At 36.2% G+C, this 14,914-nt stretch overlaps 1 protein-coding gene across 1 annotated transcript; it reads right to left on the bottom strand.

Annotated features, from left to right (window-relative positions):
• Positions 1–2,454: 2,454 nt before the first annotated feature.
• On the bottom strand, positions 2,455–14,059 carry LOC144350014 (uncharacterized). The gene is made up of 9 exons (XM_085508371.1): positions 13,786–14,059; positions 7,676–7,848; positions 7,375–7,524; positions 7,085–7,202; positions 5,616–5,725; positions 5,228–5,372; positions 4,622–4,806; positions 3,587–3,758; positions 2,455–3,118 (listed from the first exon to the last, which is right to left on the bottom strand). Exons 2-9 carry the CDS (start codon positions 7,799–7,801, stop codon positions 2,982–2,984), a joined length of 1,143 nt encoding a protein of 380 aa, XP_085364497.1. The 5' UTR covers positions 7,802–7,848; positions 13,786–14,059; the 3' UTR covers positions 2,455–2,981.
• Positions 14,060–14,914: the final 855 nt, after the last annotated feature.

The following is a 14,914-nucleotide window of genomic DNA, read 5'->3' as shown; positions in this document are numbered from 1 at the left end:
GTTGATTGAAAACAACTAGAATTAGAAAATATACTTTTAATTAAATTCTTGGTTTGTTTCTTTCGCATGCCGGGTTAAGTCAATATATCACATATCTTTATAATATAGAGCATCACAAAACGATATATCTTAATATGATGATAGAATACAAACCCCTATCTTCATGAACACCTGTTACTATCTCATCAGTATTGCAGTTTGACATTTGACCCCAGAGCTTGACAATAACTAAATAACTCAATTCTGGTTTCTACACTGATTATTGAACCGGAAGGGAGGATTAAAAGTCCTGACTAATCACCGTATTTTGATTATTTCGCAACGTTGTCTAGATATTATTATAGGTCCATCGGTGTTTTGCCATTTTGCGTCTTCTTGTGTACACTTCTAATTTGAAAATGACCGTATTCAGTCGTCTGTGAGCGAGTTGCATATCAGTTCATTAGTTATGCGTTGATCAATTTGGTCTACATTACGCATGCGCGATTGAGTTCGCATTGCTCGGTTTTTTGAACAGTTCCTAAAGTCAGCGTCAAGTGTAACAGTGCATTTGAGCGTTACCGAGAGAGCATGGATAGACCAATCACATCAGGGAATCTACATGTGACGTGTCGAAGTCCGTAATGGTGTCCAAATGTGAACTTTGAACAAATGCCCAGCTTCTCGTTTCGATGACATTGAAAAAAACATTAGTGATTGACATCTAAATAAATTTGATACCTGAGAATTACTGACTATTCCAAAAAGAAAACATAACATGTGAAATTGTGGCACAATTATAAGTTGAAATGTATGTACGAATTAATGCTAGTGGTAGTTGTTAGGTATACTAGTATATTGAACGGACTGGCTATCTACAGGTACTTAACATACGTTACGTACTTTTGTCAACTTATGTTCAATGTGTGTATAAGATATTAACAGGAATCGGTTTATTCTATCACTTCTAAGGAGAGGCGCTATTGCGACAACACTTACACACATTATTGGTTTGTGGTACGCGCACCAATGTGCTGGGAAAATGTCTTTCCCCAACAGAAGCCTTACAATAGGTTCTTATCATGTACGCCACCTAAGTTTGTATATTTAAATGCAAATCGCAGCCTAGTAGGAGGATGGGTATAATGTATATACGAGTTGGGGGCAATCGTTCAGACATTCAACAGTTACTACGAGGGCACATATGTCAGAATTATTTTGGAAAAAAACTTGACTTTATCAAAAATAATCCAAATGCAGCAAACTTTGGTTATCACCATGTAATACCATCTATCGATATGAGATGATACCAATGCTTCCCTTGAAAGAACGGTGAATTGTATCTCCGTTATTATAACTACAAGTGTGTAATTAGGAAAACATCGGGATGTTTTGAACACGCCTTGCTTTGTTTTCAGCTCCTTGCAAAACACAAGATGTTGAATGCAATAGTCAAGATTGAACCCTGGTTTGCAATCCTATGCATATGATGCTGGGGAACACACCGCTTCTGTAAATTGAGAACCCTATAGAGTGGGGCATACTTTTTTTGAATAAATAAGGACAGAAGAGCGTTTAAAAATCGTTCAAATAATGATTTCGAAAACTGGTATTGTATCCTTACGAGTAACTCATTACTTGAAACAACCTTTGCCAGAGGAGATAGAAGATGAGTTTCCATGGCTCGTTCACTTCGCGCATCTCCACGCAACAAATTACTTCAGTCCAGTAACTGTGTTTCATGATTTCAACCTCGATTATAAGTGTGCGTATGCGTAGGTCGCTTCGAATAGATAATCTATCTGAAGTTGCCAAATGAAAACGCACTATTTTATTTTATTTGATTTTATATGATGCAATTCAATGAAAACACAATGATTTGAAAAGTACGGATTAACATAATACAGTCACAGTGATTAGCGTAGATCACTCACCACTATAATATGATTCAGTTGCACTCTGATTACACTCGTATAACTTTAATGTGGTTTAGGATCCATTATGTGACATAACTGTCCGAATTACCGCGAATAGTTGAAGATAAGCAATGAACGTTTGAATTTGAATGAAGACCTATGATCTGTTCACGAACTAAAGTTTTCTGCTTTGTGACATTCACTGTAGTCAAAAGATGCCAAAGTGGCTTCATGGTTCAGCTTTTAGTAATTCTTAAGGTAAACGCTCACTCTGTTCTAATGTATTCTTACATTCAGTACGTATAGTCTTAATGTGGTGTACTCATATGTTTGTTTTGTGTGATATTAAAACAATAGAGGTTTTATTGCAAAAATATCAAATAGTATATTATTTTTACACCGAAAATCACAATAACAAAACAACTATATGTAACAGTTATGAAACCAGATACATTTATTTGTTCCCTGAAATAGGACCGAGTATTTGAAAAGACCGTTATGCTTGTACGTGATATGAACGAGCTTGCACAAATAATGAAACGAGACATGACATGCAATGGACATTATCACATCCAATTTATTACCCATCCAATCATAATCGTTGATACACTCATTATGAAATTTATATATCGAACTATAATCATAAACACATGTTAATCATGGGTTCAGCACGGTATTTGTATTACCCTTATTACGCCACACAAATCAATATTATTTGCACATTCGATGCTTTAAAAAAGAAACGAAAATAAGGTTGTTAACTGAAATACGTTTTGTTGAATTTAACTGCCGGTTTGGCCTTGCCTTCCCTGAATCGTATTCTTTGCAGTAAACTTTATATTACACTCGATTAGATAATACTATCGAAAATCCGTTTGTATACCTGAACAAATATGTGAAAATACTCGGTTTATAATATCAGCGAAAACCAAGTAAAGTGGTTCACCTTGCTAAGGAAATTATATGGGTTCCTCTTAGTTTTGCGGTGTCATGTTTCAACACACACACAAAAAAAACAAATGACAAATAAACTAACCCAAAAGCCAAGAGAAAACAATTAACTAACAAAAACAGCGACCGGGGGAGTTAAAGACGTGCGAACAGATTGATAGACGCCGAATCTAGTTCATCAATAATACCAACAGTTCCACGGTTCAAGATGGCATTCTTCACTTCAACGTTTGTGTAGCTCGGATTGTTTGCCCATATCACTGCAGCAATGCCTGTGTAAATGAACACACATGTAAGTCTAATTCAATGTTGTTGATCATCTTAAAGGTAATGTTCAACACGTTAATACCCTGCACAAACAAACAAGTCATTCACACTACACTACTGGTCAGCGCCTCTCCCAACAAATAGCTCCATCTACGCACTTTCCACTAAACAACACAACATTCGACATATGTACAAGCAAGGTGGTATGTTCGTGGATATGAAACAGTACTGGGTATTACATAAAACAGCTTAGTTAACAGCAGTTATCCACAACACAGAGCAAAATGCCAATAGCTTTGTCTCGCTAAAAAGTTCCAGGTTACGCAAAGTAGACATGTTTAAAGCTAGTAAGATGCAAAACTGGCAAACTGCAAAGCCAATACTAATCTGCTAACTCATACAATTAATCAATACATTTCTTGCTTATAGTGCTACCGAACAAACATAAAAAAAATAAAAAAAAGAGGACTCACCGGCTACCATAGGTGCCGCCATCGATGTTCCAGATCGAACGGTCAGAGACTGTGGATTTCTATTGTCAAGATTCTCAATCTGAACACCAGGAGCAAAAATATTGACGCACTCCCCATAATTAGAATAATACCACACAGAGCCATTTTCGCAGGTTGCACCAACGGTTAATACCTGTTCAATAATAATGACAATAATGTACAATGAAAACGATCAGGAAACCCGAGTGCAATGTATGTGCGTGGGGTTAGAAATCATGTGTACAATTAGTTGTCGCTGTTTCTCCTCAGCATCGCATCATTAAAGCAGACCTCAATTAAAAAAATCAGACATACCTGCAATTAAAAAAAACGACAAAACAAAAAGTTCCACGTGAATGTATAATCACCTGTTATATACGAACCTGCATCTCTACCTTATTCAAATTTCCGTGATTGTGTTCTAGATAGGTGGGCCGATACATATAGGGAGTAATCTGGACTCCCTATGTTGCACAGTGATGTGGTTGAATATACCTGGGACTGGGACTTGGTTATGCCCTCTCGTATTATAGGCTGATTAAACATCAACATACACGTACATACACACCCATAGACGTCTTATCGTCGTTATAACGACACACATTGAATTAACATTTAATATAGTTCCGATCATATTAACTCGATTAAAACGCGTTCCTATATAGGGTTGCGTTTTAATCGGAGTTTAACTAAACTCGATTACAATCCAATAAAACGTAGAATTAAATAAAAGTTGAATATCTCGTGACTGAACATAGAAATGTTTGCGAAGCTTATGTTTAGTGAAATTATGGTACAAGTATATTAATATAAACTGAACCATGCCTTCACTATTTTAATACCAAGCCTAAATTTCGCAAACTTGACTTAAATACGATTCAATAATAATATAAATTATGAAAATAGTCAGGGTTCTGTCGTCACGAGTCGGTGAGAAGTTGAATTGAAGCCGTCACAACGTTGTTACCACACACGCACACATACACACTTCATGTTAAAATGAACGTAACTACTTACATCAAGACTACTTGCAGGTAAAACTGTACACGCATCATTATGTCCATTGCCAGCAGAGGCTACTAGTAAGAAGCCAGCAGCGTTCGCTGCTTCCAGGGCATCGGCTGCTGCCTGTGAATACCCTCCAGAAAGCGACAAATTGATGATGGAGGAGCTCACCCCATTGCTAACAATCTCACTTAAACCTGTTAAAAAAACATGTAATTGCATTTCAGTTGACGAAAAGTATAATGTTTCTTTATACACTCATTTTCAGTTCTGTGCGATGCTCAAATCAACTCGTTGGTTGTTAGGATGCGTTTAAACCTAAGACTGTGTTGTTTTCAACCTTTGTCAGTGCCACGAAAGACAGTGACAGTGGCGTTTGAAATTTGAGGTGAGAGTATCAGGTCTGCTCAGAACTACCCTACTACAGAAGGATGTATGTATGTAAACATGCACAAGACGTCAGTATATTGTGACAGTTGATCAGACTGGGTATTAAGCTAACTGATGGCTGTTCGACCGCCCCTCTCACAATGAGCGAATGTGTTCGAATTTCATAGCAGAGTGAAGTAAGATATTTGATCAAATTACGACCATTCGATGAAATCACGCGAGAACTACCTGTTATCACCCTTCCCCATGTACCGGCGCCTTGACAGTCAAATATCCGCACGGAGCTCAACTGTACTTTTGTCGCTACCCCATGGCTGTTACTACCAACGATCCCAGCTACGTGAGTTCCATGACCAAAACAATCGGTAACTCTCTAATGCAGGAAAGAAAGCGACAATTACGTTATATACAATTAATTAGTATTTGCAAACTGGGCTGTTGTTTAGCGAGCCGAACAAACAAGAGTAGTGTTATCACATTTCTATCCAACGAAGTTTACTCCACTGTGGGGTTAATATTAACAGCAGCCACTGTGTATACTTTCTATCTAGGCGGGAAATGCACGGTGTCATGCAATTTCAACGAGTTCCAGAAGGAGTTCTTAAAGCGATATTACCAAATTTCCATCGACGCAGTCAATGAGTTCTGTTGGATCTATATTCCACTGTTTATGCTTCTCGTATATCCCACTGTCAATAATGTAAACAGTTTTACCAGAGCCATCTCCTAGAAAACAATTAAATCTCACGTCATAATACTATTGAAAATGGAGGCCTCTAATTGGTGCTTATTGTTGAATTTATATTGAGATGTGTTGCGATGTTGATCTGACGTGATGTGATATGATGTGATGTGATGTGATGTAACGTGATGTGATGTGATGTGATGTGATGTGATGTGATGTGATGTGATGTGATGTGATGTGATGTGATGTGATGTGATGTGATGTGATGTGATGTGATGTGATGTGATGTTTTGTGATTTGATTTGATGCGATGTTGATGTGGTGCGATGTTGATGCGATGCGATGTGATGTGATGTGATGTGTTGTGATTTGATTTGATGCGATGTTGATGTGATGTGATGTGATGTGATGTGATGTGATGTGATGTGATGTGATGTGATGTGATGTGATGTGATGTGATGTGATGTGATGTGATGTAATGTGATGCGATGTTGATGTGCTGCGATGTTGTTGTGATGCGATGTGATGTGATGTTGATGTAATGTGATGTGATGTGATGTGATGTGATGTGATGTGATAAGTTTTTACCAACAGGATAAATGACAACTTCAAATCGCGCACAAATAAATACACGACGATGTGTCGTGAGAAATAACCGTAACCGTAAATTTTCGTAAGATTTGATTGGACTTGTACATGCCATCATCATCATTAATAATCCTTTCAATAAAGACGAATGACGCAAACTACACTTGAATACATCACTAAAATGTTTATAAAAAACAAAACATTGCATTTGTTTAAATTGTTATTAGGCTGTTGATTTGTTTTTCTTCTGATTTTCTTACCTTAGTTTGAAACATTGTCATTTGCATTTGATCTTTCGTTATTATTCTCTCATGTCCACTGCTTATGACAGTTACCACGTAGTTTTAATTTGTTTAGTTTCGTTTATGAGTGAGAACTCTCACAGACCCCACTCCGGCGCAGACATAGTCACTGTTTTATTGTGGTCTTGGAACTATTATGTTATACATTTCACCGAATTACTGCCCTATTAGTGCTTTCGACAACAGTAGAATGACTGGCATCGCTTGAAGGTTGAACATTCTGGTATATATATATTAAGCACACGCCTTGTTTCGTGTAATATGAGTGATCTCCCCGAAAATATCCAATTTATTTGCAATCCACTGCAACATCATATGCATATTCCGACATTCCGACTATTCTGTGAATTTTGTTCAGCCGAAATTGCAACCCAACTTTTGAGGTTGACAAATACATATATATATACATATACATATATGACGGCATCACATGGCATTTACCCATTGTCTATTTCAGACTGTTCACTTCGTTTGAAATCTATCGTTATGGTGAACAGAGATACTACTTGCCATTTATGTCGTAAGCACTATTGCCTGGATTCAAATCTATTGCATCAAGTCCCCAATTCTCATCTAACTGCACAGTACTGTCTTCTTCCACATAGTCCACTCGTGAATCATCAAGAATCTGAAAACTCGAAACAAATTCATGACATTGAACATTCGTTTAGCGTGCGATTCGTCCGTAATGAAAAATCAAAATCGCCTGTCATACAGCGCGACTTGGAATGCACTACTTATTTGCGTCCGGGCGCTCTGACTGTAAACATTTGCAGCGTAATATTTACAAATGAACTTACCATTTGCAGAGTAGCAGATAGGTGTTTATTAATGCCCAATGTCATGCCCTTGACCCCTTTCTTCAGTTTTGAGTGCACATTGATTGTATCACGTGAAATCGTCTTTATTTTGGCTTCTAAGTCATCAACATCCGAAATGGCACTTTCTTTCTGGAAGCGAAACGTAGATGTGCGCTCTGTGACATCATAATTATTCATACAAAATTATATTTATACGCAAACTAGTTTAAGGCAGAACATATTTTGGAATGGAGGTTAGGTTAGGTAATTCAACAGCATGGATGTACTTCCAAACACATACCTTTAAAACAACAATATATTCTCCTTGTATTGCGTTTCGTGTCGCTGGCAGGAATACGCCACCCATAGCAACGCCAAATACCAGGGTCATTAGAGTAGTAACAATATATAACGTAGTTGGACCCATGTTGAGACCGAGTGTTTCAAGCACAGTCTCGTTCTCTTGATCACAATCTGCATATAAATATATAATTAATTTACTGCCATTTTATAGAACATATGGCAAGGATTATTCACGAAGTTTATGCTTTTAGTAAGTCTGCGATAACACTGGTGATAAGTAATAAAAACACCAGACAGACACGACATCATAACGTAGATTATTTACCTGCTATATACAAGTTTAATTTGGCTTGTTATAATAGTGCATTATGATTGGCTGCATAAGAAATAATTTAGTTACATGTAGCCTGTCGTTTCGAATGCATGGATACGCATAGCGTTCAGTTAGGAATCTAACTCACGCCATAATTTAGTCTTAACAAAATTATTATCTCAATACTTGTCATTAGTGCCATTAAAACTGTCAGCACACTGAAAAAGCAATACACACGGGGGACTGTTTCGCCAATACACCGCATTGAAGTCTTTCGCCGACTTTAATGATTGAATTTATTGGCGTGTAGATTACGAAACTATGCACTTATCATACAAACATCATACACACGCAATATCTGAATAAAATTATATCATTCAATTCTAGGTACCGACATATCGTTTGTAACACGACTCGCCATTCTAAAATCGAATGTCTTTTCATTTAAAAGACCATTGCTTGTCCGACACCATACGCTGGCGTAGATGCTGTTTGTTTTTGTCTATTTGCGTTTTACACAGTATTTTAGAATTGTTTAAATGATATAAAGACGAATGAATGCTTTAATGAAGGTGCGTATATATTAATGTATTGAAAGCAAAAATTGTGTCTGAACATTTACTCGTGGCCGCCAACAGCAAAATGTAGCTTGCCAACGCTGTTGCAACGTTATTTGTTGGAATGCTGTTTGAATGACGCGTGCGGGGATTCGTAAAAGGGTGAGTATGGCAAAGTCGCGATTCCTTTCATGCTTAGAAGTCTCATTATGGTGATTAGTTAATGAAATAAAACTAATATTGAGTGACGTTATGACGTTATCAATGTCCTCCTGAGGACATTGAGTTCGTTCTTGTTACACTTTATCAGGCAGGTTTTGCTACATTGCCTTATATTGGCTCTCTATCCTATCGGAGCTAAAACTGTGATTCTGTAGTGGTTTTGTGTACAGGTGATTGTTAGTCACGCTTGCTACGGGTTTTTGTCGGCGCACACGGCTGCGCGTTTTGAGAAATTCGATTTGCGCTTGCGCAATTCGTGTCTATTAAAAATCTGAAAATCGTGAACTTTCGTGTGTTTTTTTCGCTTTCACTTTGTGTCGTTAGACAATATATTTAACTGTTATGCATAGTTTATTTCTTGCAACAGGGTGGTGATGACAAAACCCTATAACTCAAACAGCGTACAAGGACGCCGTGTGAAGTACCGGGGTCACATGATGGCGCCGCCTGTGTTTGTGAAATGTAATTCTTCATCAGGCTGCAGCTGCTGAAATAAGGTTTACAAAACCATGAAGGTGAAAACGATGATCATGATAAAATCAATAAAATTCAATCACTGCTATTTAATTCTTTCAACTTGTGCATTTGTGTGAATACATGTATTCGGCTCTATAAGGGTGTTCGAGAGAACCATGCATGACGGAGTGCCACAATTTATGTTTTAAGATATATTAACACAAATGATGGACATAAATTCCTAGTGACCTTCGGTTGTCAATGATCTCACTGGGTTAAAACTATATGTCACCTCTTTTAGGGTGAATATTTGTATTATTTTATATCGTAATAGAACCATCCACCCACACCCCACCCAACCCCATCAGTCGGTATACGCTCGATAAAGTGCTGGCCACACTAAACTAAATTACGTGATCATTCATTGATATTATATTGTATAATCAAATAAGTCTGCCCCCATAGTCGGTAAATTGACCATCAGCGTTTATAAATGTTATAATATATACCATGTATTTCTAACGTTGTAGCGGTGTCGAGTACACGGGTATCGTTAATAGAATACCAATAAAAAAAACAGTTAAAATCCCGTTACCTTATTTCGAATCAGAAGCAGCGTTATTTATTATTTTTAAAGAGAGTCTGGTGATTAATGCGATTCCTACTTGTATTATATGTCGTTTGACTGTACACGCAGACTCGACGTTATTGCGGTACTATTTAGTTTGACATCATGGTCTTCGCTATGGCGACTTTGCACACATTACTTGCAAACATCGTAATAAGGTACGAATTGCGCATTTTAAAACTGAATGTACGGAATTTACATGTGGCAAGAAAATTCCATCAAAGTTGAAAAATCATTAAATAGTGCTAATACTTGTTAAAGCATTATCAAAGAACTTAAGCACAAAATTATAAGGTGTAACACATTAACATAATAATGTTCTGACCCATTAAATTATTAATACAAAAGAGTATGAAAAACGATACTGATTATGTGAATGCAATTGACTTCCGACATTGCGCGGTATGTGAATAAACAAAATATAACCGAAGAATCTTCCAAACATTTCGGATTCGGTTCAATAAAGACTAAAAATATGAACCTAACAACACCTTTCTGAGATGTGATGTTTCACTAAGCGTCATTACAGATAAAGTTTTACCCGTGTCTGTCATCTGTTTATGATGAATCGAAACAATTCACCATTGCTATGAAATTCTGTCCTCTACTAAAAAAGTGTCTCTGTGACGCCAGTACGCCGTAAATTAATGACAACAATTTTGCTGAAATCGACAACGATGTATACGTGTGTAGTCTTTGTTATTTTAAATGTAGGAAACTCTCCAACTCTCCAAAAAATAACCGTATTTGATGACTACAGATAAAATGATATCAAAGCGCTTTACGTCACAGAAATGCATCACTAATGTCGTCATCTAATCCAGGCTGGAATTATGAAAAGTACACACTGAAATAAGTCAACCGTGATGCTGATAACTTAATGCTATTATCGAGTTAGTCAATGGTAGTTGGTTTAGGTATGTCAGATATAAATCCACAACGGTCAACATATTGATGAACAGGAAGCGACAATATATCGCACTGCAATTTGACGAGTTTGTGTATTTAGAATTTAACGAAATGCAATGCAAATTATTTTGAATTTGAATAGTGAATCTAATTTTATCAATTACCCGTGACGTAGCTGGTGATTCGATGACATTTTACTCGGAAGGTAATTATAAATATCGCCGATAAAAAATGGACGTATGTACGTACGTTTTCACTTTCATTTAATTTCTTTGTTGATTTTGTACAATAATGCCGCTGTATGCCGTATTGGTGTATAGCAACACTCATTTTCACCGAACAGGCACATTTATCAAATTGATCAGTCATTTCCGAGGACATATCAATCGCATGAGTATGTAGCTTTATCGTGATATCGGTAATAACGGTAAACTACCAGAATGAAAGGCATATGTAGTAAAGAGGGTAATTATACCGCGACTAAACCAGTAAACAAGTACATGTTTATTCATTCAAAAACAGGGTACTTTTTCTCTACTCCACATAGAATTTGCCTGAGTAAACGGAGTTTTCTGTTTGATGATATAATGTTTGTTTCCAGTTTAAATCAACTACTAGTATTCTATTCTAGCACGGAATGCTAGACTGGAAAACATCGTTACAGACTGTCACGAGTGCTTACAGAATGTACCACATGTGTGAGATTTCCTCGTTGTTGCCCTCGCTGCTAGATACTCACAAGCTGTGTTCGGGCTCGTTTGAAGGATTTGACTTTAATAGTCAACACAATATTAATCAAAATTGCGCTACGCCATTCATGCGCATTTGATACGAATTGTTCAGATTATAATACAAACTATGTACTCTATGACATCGCTGATTATGAAAAATATTATGTTCAATCGACCGGAAGATTAACAAAGAGACATTCTGAAGGCCTCGTCTAAACTATTTGTCTGTATTTTCGAACAGATTAAAATGACATTATAACAAACCTATTCCAACAACGTATTTTTGCGAGACGATGTCCCGTGAGCCGACTGTGTTTATAGCGTATAATCATATATTATAGAATTAAGGCCCCCCATATACAATTGTCAGTGACTGGAAAGGGCTTTGACCTTTCAATTGAATCAGTAATACGTTCACGTAGATTTTGGGGCGACTCATGATCGGTATTCAACACCCTAGGAAATACGGGAAATGACTCCAATGTCAATGATCGAACGTTGTTAGTCAACGTAAAACAACTACAGTACAGTTTAGATTTAGTTGATTACACGAATTTGGTAATGAATGTTTACATATTTGGCGCTCGTAATATATCAAGCATATGCTAACACTATACTTTTCTTGTTACTCAATTGGCTATTTGCCTTTGGGTTATTGTCAAATATTTGTTTGTCAAAGTTGAATACTTTTTGTTCTCGAGGGTGAATAGTGTCGTTTTAAAACTAGGCAATTTGACTACATGATCTGATCACAGACAATTAGTCTTGAAACGTGACCTCTATAGCTAGTATAAATTAGAAACCTTGTGGACAAAATCAATTTATTTTATCAGAAAATGAGGCAGAGAACTGACAGATTAAAGATCATCATCAAGGGACTTTAATTATAGATATGAAGCAAGATGAGCTGATATTGACATGGTTGCTCCAGCTCATACTTATTTGTATATATAGTGGCATTACTAATGTATAGAAACGATATAACTAAATATGAAATTGAAGATATTTTCAACCAATTCCAAAAACAAATCATGTTTTTTATAAATAGAGAAATATATCCAAAGAACGCGAGTTCTTTCAAACATTTAGTTAAAAATAAGTTCTCATTCGAAAATAATAAGTCAATATTTTCCATTTATCACGTGAGAAAGAATGGCATTTGCATTAAACTTTGAAAATAATTACTATATCGGGAAGTCTACGCGATACTTATGAAATTGTTCTTTGCTATTTTTCAAACAAATCGTTGGTAATTTGTTTATTTATTACCGCATTATCACTAGTAGTTATGATAACGTAGTCTTATGGTCGCGTTAACGGAAATTGACAGTCCTGTAATATCACAGCGTGTTACGGAATAAAGCCCTGTGAGCTTTAGCTATCATGTCTGATACATGTATGTATCGTCACAAAACTCAAAAAGGAACTCAATGTTGATTTGTTCATTTCATGATGATATCTTTGATTCTCTAATTTTGATGAATATTTTTGTCATTTTGGGTAAAAAGTGATATTTTCAATTTCTTGTTGAAAACCACAAGTCTGATTGCTTTGATGTTATACATATAGGTACTACATGTACATGTACAGCTCTAAGATTTGTTCATTTCATGATGATAACATAATTAACTACATGGTCTACATGTTGCGATCCATCACAAATCATGAATCCGCACTGCTCGTAATTCTGGAAATTATTAATTCAAATCCAATGTATGTGCTGCTGTCAAAAAGAATCCATATAGTGAGAAAAAAGTTGTACTCACTATTAATTTCTTGCTAACGCAACCTCTTTATGGAAAAAAACAGTTCGCGTACCCGCTTACTAGTAAATTGTAACTCAGCTGTTTCAATAAGAAAAGAGTCTTGCTTAGAACAAAGATGCTACACCCGAACTATTTATAAAATAGAACAAGTATTGACGAAGGACGTTATTTAAACAAAGAGTGTTCGCTATAGAAAGTAAGCGTGATGCCACAAATAAATAAGTATTTGGTCGACATACTGTTACCAACATAAACTATGGCTATGCTCAATTGATATACACTGTTTAACTTGAATAAACGAAGTAAAAAAGGCGACGTACAGACACGTTTACTTAGTTCATCATTATGTGAGTCTTTAAAAATACGGTAGAAATTTGATTTGAAAAATTCGTTACCTACTATTAGTTAATGTTAATTAATTAGTTAATGATAAATGACTAGTGTCAGTCACGATACAACTGTAGTAATTGGTTATATCTAAAGCTGACAATACATAACATAAAATATAAGAAGCTGTATTTTTTACCTTTCTCCTGCAGCAAGCCTTGTTTGAAGAATACTGTTCAATTTGATTCGTGATGATGGTCCTTTTAAACAACTATTTGCCACATTTATACGGCCATGTGATGCGTAACAGGCATTCTTGTTTACGTCAGTTCCCTCAAATCCACTTAGGCTGTGTTAGTTTGTGGCCACACTCCCTAGCATAATAGGAAATGTTCCCAAATGATGTGTGGTGCCCTACTTGTTGCGGGAGGTACAGCAAACTTTTAGTGGAAGAACAGTGATGGTCGTTCGCGTGTTAACGCGGTCAGTAAGCCTCTTTCAGTCAGTCGTCAATTTTCAGCATGTATTACCATTCAACACATAACAAAAGCAATTTTAGTTAATATCCCAATAAAAAAATAATAACACGTTCATTCTTTTCAAAGTTACTGGTTGAAAAAAATGAAATAAACGCTAATGATAATAATAATCAAGATTATTCGAATTTTATTTCCCGATTGATATATTTTCATGTATATCAGTGTAATTATTTTTGGATATCGATTAGCGTAGACTATTGTATAGAATATATACCCAACAATTTGATTCTGTCTGTTTACGGAACTGATAGCCACTACGGATGTAATGAATATTTGCAACTCATTTAAATAATTGCAAGGTCGTTATGCCACATTAACTTAATTCGTCAATTCTCGGATAATTTTACGACAATTTCTGTACGGATTTTGTAAGTTCGACCGGCATTAACGATTCATCTAAGCACAAATACAATAAGCGGCATTGTAAATATATGCAGGCAGCCTATGCGGTCAATATAATCGGATCATTACGTTCGTTTCAAACTGAATTTACCACTTTTAACAATAAGTTGTCGGCATAAACTCGGACTTTATATGTATACCGAGTCTCTTGTCGTCTCTTGCTGGATTAGCTACTTGCTTACTATTTTCAAAACAGTTGTGCTGATTGTGCGGACTTTGTTAGGTATCTGACTTCGAGCAATTTCCCCCACCAACCAATTGCGTACAACATGTTATGAACAGTATACCTATATGTATATATTATGCGTACTTCACATTTGCGGCAATATATAAATGAGATTGTATACAATCATATCCAAACCCTGATCGACATGTGCACACAATTAC

This window comes from Saccoglossus kowalevskii, chromosome 15, assembly GCF_978046115.1.
Source record: "Saccoglossus kowalevskii chromosome 15, keSacKowa6.1, whole genome shotgun sequence".
Taxonomy (NCBI): domain Eukaryota; kingdom Metazoa; phylum Hemichordata; class Enteropneusta; family Harrimaniidae; genus Saccoglossus; species Saccoglossus kowalevskii.
This window is presented reverse-complemented; position numbering and strand designations above follow the sequence as displayed.